The sequence below is a fragment of the Myotis lucifugus genome, unplaced genomic scaffold, assembly GCF_000147115.1.
Source record: "Myotis lucifugus unplaced genomic scaffold, Myoluc2.0 scaffold_643, whole genome shotgun sequence".
Classification (NCBI taxonomy): Eukaryota; Metazoa; Chordata; class Mammalia; order Chiroptera; family Vespertilionidae; genus Myotis; species Myotis lucifugus.
In genome coordinates, this window is record NW_005871691.1 from 56,126 (window position 1) to 61,254 (window position 5,129).

A 5,129-nucleotide genomic window follows, 5' to 3' on the forward strand; every position below is an offset into this window, starting at 1 on the left:
CCGGCTGCCGCTGCCCATGGCCCAGATGCCCTCCCTCCCTCCCTCCCTTGAGCTTCCTGCTGCCGCTCCTGTGCTGCTCAGTTGCCACTGGGCCCTGGAGGAGAGCCCCTGTGTCCTCAGGCACTGCACTGCCCAGAGGGTCCCGTTACCTCTGCATGTCTCCCAAAGTGGGTGCCAGGGGGAGGGGCTCAGTGTTTTGAAAGAAGAGACTTGGAGTTAAAGAAATGTTTCTTTCCCCCATAGCTGCTCCTTCTGTTCTCAGCACGCAGAACCCCAATTCCTCCAACAGTAACAACCACAGGAAGAAAAGAAGCCGCATGAAGGACAACAGGGAGACTAATGAGATAGACGGTGCATTTCTGCAGTGGAAGACTGTGCAGAAGGTTGGGAAATATAGTGTAGACCAAGCATGTCAAACTCACAGCACAAGGGCCTGCATGCAGCCCACAACCAATATTTTTGTGGCCCAGCCAATATAACAGTTTGTAAGAAACATTTTAATAAAAATTTGTTACCTTAATTTTTACAACATCCTGTTATACATAATTATTAATAACAAACTGCAACATTTGCTAATGACTGATTAATATAATCGTGTTACATTCATTTGCCTATGTGCCATACATGTAGGTGCACCATTTTTTCCCACTAATACTAGCAGCGAATATTTTAGCAGCCGATAGCCATGTCATTAGTCTTGAAGTGACTTGTTTGGTGTGTGCAACAGGATATTTCACTTTCAGAGAATAAGAAAAATAGGTTTATTTGCCTTATGCTTATTAATTTGTGTAATTATTCAGAGTCTGGTAAGTTAGTTTAAGAAAAATATTAATTTTTATTAAAATGTTCTATTAATTTATGTTAACGTTGACTCATTTATTTCAGCCCTTTGTATTCAGCATGTCTCTATCGAAATAAACCTACGTTTCTCTGAAAATTGAAGCTTTTGTTTTTTTGTGGCCACATAAACTTAAATCTAGTTATTTTGCCCATGTTAGCCTTTGAGTTTGACATGCTTGGTGTAGGGCATGAGCACATACATGTAACAATGACCTTGCCAAGGACGCTGAGGTGGCTCTTCAGGGCACATGGTTAAGGATTTATGCTGCTTTTCTCTGAAGGGAGCAGGGAGGGCTTCAGGGGAAGCTTGACCATCGTGGCCTGATAGCGGCCCCCAGGCTGGCTGCAGGCTGCTCCGCGGCTCCTTCCCTGACCTTCAGGTCCCTCCTGCCCCACCCCTGCTGGCCTTCGCCTCCACACAGAGCATCCCAGCCTCCAGGGCCCGTCACATACGGAAAAGGAGTGACCAGGAGCCACCTGCAGCCTGCCTCCCAGGGTGAAGAGCCCTGGGCACCCTTAGCACACCCACAGGAAGGACCAAACTCCAAACACTGTGCCAAGTGCACCAGGCGGACACAGGCTCACCATGAGTCAGGGGAGGAGGAGTTTTAAAGCAGCAAACCCATCAAGGGAGGAAAAGGCCACAAGAGTCTCTATGCCCCCATTCCTGGCACCGGGCCTCAGGGGACTGGGGTCATTGGCCATGTTGTTTTTTCATGGGTTTGGGTTATATTAGTGCTTTTGTATCTGTCAAAGCATTCAATGATACACTTAGGTTTGCTGCATTTCAGAAAAGGACTGTCCCCAAACAGCTGCAATTCAAGTTACGCAGAAGGAAGGAAGGCAGTGGGAGAGGTTAGCCTGAGGACCAAATGCGCCTGGAAATGCATCAGAAACAGAGAGAAACTGAGGAGGAGAAACAGAAATTTGATAGATGAGCGACAAGGAAATGTGGTCAGATATTAATTTACAATCCGAGATGAGAGAGGGCCCTTCATTGTAAGATTGTTTCTGCTTGTTCTAGGTTTGATAATTTTCATGAAAAGTTTGGAGGATAAAGAAAAAGTGAACGACACAAACAAAGCCGTGGACACAGCCACGCAGAAGCCATGGTACATACTGGGTGACAAGTGACTCATGAGAGGGACAGACCCAGGGCTGCAGGGAGCCAGCGGTGCCTTCTTGTCAGAAGAGATATCAGGGGGCCGGCCTAAGTGTCAGGCCTCCAAGGGTGGGGGGCTGGACCCAGGAAGCTGAGGCCGGGCTGGCAGGATGCCCCACCCCATCCCCACCTCCAGCCTTGGCAGCAGGAGGGCCCAGGAGCCCAGGGAGGGCCTGGAAGGGCCCAATGGTCCCGCTAAGAGGTGTCTGATCCCAGGGCCAGGCTGGTGTAGGGACGTGGTCTCCAGTGCCCAGGCCCTGAGTGGCGGGTGTGCTGGAGCACAGACCTGGTGGCAGGGAGGCCCGCAGAGGCCTCTGCTTGCCCTAGAGCAGCAGGGAGCCAAGGAGGCCTTGCTCTCCCTGCCAGAGGCCCAGGGCCCCTCACTGACTTCTGTGGAGTGAAGTCCTGATGAAAGTGTCTTCCAATTCATTTGTGTTCGGAGTCCTGCCCTGAGTGTTCCCAGTAAGTGCTTGTCAGGCTGATGAGGCTCCCCCAGGGGCGGTGCAGAGGGAGGGCTCCTTATCAAGTTCCAGATCCATGCCAGGGGAGCCTTGCCTTTTCCCCCTGGGGGTGATTGCGCCCCGAGTGCTAGTGTGGGTGGAGCCTGCCGCCTGCCTGGTCCTGGGGTGACAGTGGATGGGAGCGCTGTCCTACAGGCTTCCTTCCCGCCGAGATAACCATGCTCCTCCTCCATCTCGCTGATGCGCCATATCACAGCGATTTAAATCTGGTATCCGAGTTGCATTTCTTGGGGGTCCCCCCAGTTAGTCTTGATGCACTGTCCTTGATATGTGCAGTTGGATTCCAATTGCTGGCTTTTTTGTTGAGTTTTCTAAAATATTTTTCTGAGTTCTTCATTGGACTTTTGGTTTTGAGATTTAAAGGATAATTACACTGGATTTGTATGTCAATCACTCCACAATATACTTAAAACTCCCAGTGCGGGGCTGAATGGCTCACATTGATGACCTTCACATCCACTAAGCTCTAAGTCCATTATATCTGAGAACAGCTGGCAAAAACGTAATTACGTACCTGTACCTACGCCATACTCCTGGAACACCCCCTCACCCCCCCTTACACACATCAAGAGGCGCAGAAATATGTGCACTGTACACATTCCCACATATCGGGCCATGCACACAGTCCAAGGACCCACAGATCCCACGTCATCCCGACCACACACACCACACACAGTCAGACCACTCCATCAGACACACCACACACCCTCAGATCCTACAGTCACCTCCTCCACATACACCACACACAGTCAGACCACTCTATTTAGACACACCATACACCCACAGATCCCACAGTCACCTACACCTCACACATACCATGCACATTCTGACCCCTCCCTGTACACCTACCCACATACACAAAGCTCTTACCCCCCCCACACACACTCATGCTCATCACACAAAAATGCATGCACACTTTTGTCTAGAACATTTACTCTAACTCTTACCTCCTACACAAACAAAGTAAATGTCCTCTCCCATAACATCTAAACAGGAATTGTCTACAAGCTGCAATAGAGAGAAGCAATGGCAGGTCAGGGAGCAGTGAACATGGTGTCATGATGAGAAGGTTCTCTAGCTCCCTGCTCACGTTAAGCCCACACTCACCGAATTAACGAAGCTATCCATGGTGTTGTAGCTGCTTTTTTCATATATTTGGTGTTCACCTTCCACAATATGCTTCAGCTAAAAGAAAGGCGAGGTGACTTGGGCCCCAGCCAGATGTGGAACCCAACAGGTCTCCCCAGGAGAGAGTACCTGGACTCAGGAAATATTAGACTCCTAGGACCAGACCTGGTGTCACCAGCAGCCCAGCCTTGGGGTAGGCAGGAGGATGCTCCCGCAGGCACCCCTGTTGAAAGTTTTACGTAACATTGTTCCCCATTTCTGCAGTGCCATACCTTTGTGCACGCACTTATGGGGAGTTAGAGAACTATGCTTTGGGCTACCTTAAGAAAACTGCTTTTGGGAATGTTCCCCAAATGGGCTCATGTAGCAACCCTTGTTACCTGTTCAGAATTACCTGCCTTCGGCTATAGTCTTCTAAACCCACGCTGTAAACCTTGGCCCCCATATTCCGAGCCTTGTAAGCCTAAGAGAAAGAAGGCTTTGCATATAAATCACCAAAATACATGGAGCCAAGAGCTTATAAGTCTGGACTGGACTCACTTCTTTCCTAGTTTCGAAGACTGTCTCTTCCACCATCAATCCCCCTATCATGCTGATAACGAGGCTGGCAGCTTGGTTGTCTGCAGGAGAAGCAGGCCTGGACTGGTTGGTAAAGGTACCCACATGACCTGCCCCAGGCTGCAGGGCCACAGCACTGCTCCCCACACCTCCTCCTCTGGGGAGAAGGTCGCTCAAACCCACTCACCCACCATCTCCAGCTCCAGGAGGGCTTTGCCGCCCACTCTGGGAGGAAAAGGAGCCTTAACTCAGGACCTATTTTACAGATGGAGAGACTGAGCCCAGCTCAGGCCTCTTCCTACTGAACTCTCACTGCTACCAGATGTGCAGCCTTTGCCCTGAAAGGCAATTCCAGCTGTTTCAGTGAGCACAGCCTTTCAGATGAGCAAAGGGAGGAGAAGCCAGACCCACTGAGTCTAAGGCCCGGGTCCTGCTCCAGACAGAGCCTGCGGACACTCCAGTGGTTCACACTCAAGGTCTGAGGCAGGTGGGCCGCAGATCCCAAACCCAGCTCAACGCTGCTCCGAACCAGGTCCACACGTCTTTCCTGACTACAGCTGTGACCCTATTGTCCAAACGAAGATGGCTCCGGCTGAGCACAGCCTGTCCCTCTGTTGGAGACACTGTCACAGGACCAGTGAACCAAAGGGAAGAAGCTGAACGACAGGAGTCAGAGCCAGAACTGTGGCAGAGACAGGAGTGCGGCCAGTGAGGCCCGCCCCCCTCCCCCCCCCCTCGTGGCAGATCTTTCTTATATACAGTGAAGTTTGTGAGACTAATGACCCGACTTATTTACTTTTGCGTTTTCGGGAAGACTTTACTTTATTCCTACACCGCAAAAATTATAGCTCCACCGGATTAGCCTCCCATACATCCGTATATACAGCTCAGAGACATAACTGGGAGTGTTTTACATCTGG

The 5,129-nt window shown here is 50.5% G+C and overlaps 1 protein-coding gene across 1 annotated transcript in view; it reads right to left on the reverse strand.

Annotated features, from left to right (window-relative positions):
- The window catches only part of ANTXRL (anthrax toxin receptor like), a 73,341-nt gene that overhangs the window by 22,971 nt on the left and 45,241 nt on the right, over window positions 1–5,129 (reverse strand). The window contains exons 4-7 of the mRNA XM_023746255.1: window positions 4,397–4,434; window positions 4,192–4,271; window positions 4,046–4,114; window positions 3,631–3,708 (exon numbers count right to left, since the gene is read on the reverse strand). Coding sequence (XP_023602023.1) covers window positions 3,631–3,708; window positions 4,046–4,114; window positions 4,192–4,271; window positions 4,397–4,434 — 265 coding nt within the window. The remainder of the gene's footprint in view (window positions 1–3,630; window positions 3,709–4,045; window positions 4,115–4,191; window positions 4,272–4,396; window positions 4,435–5,129) is intronic.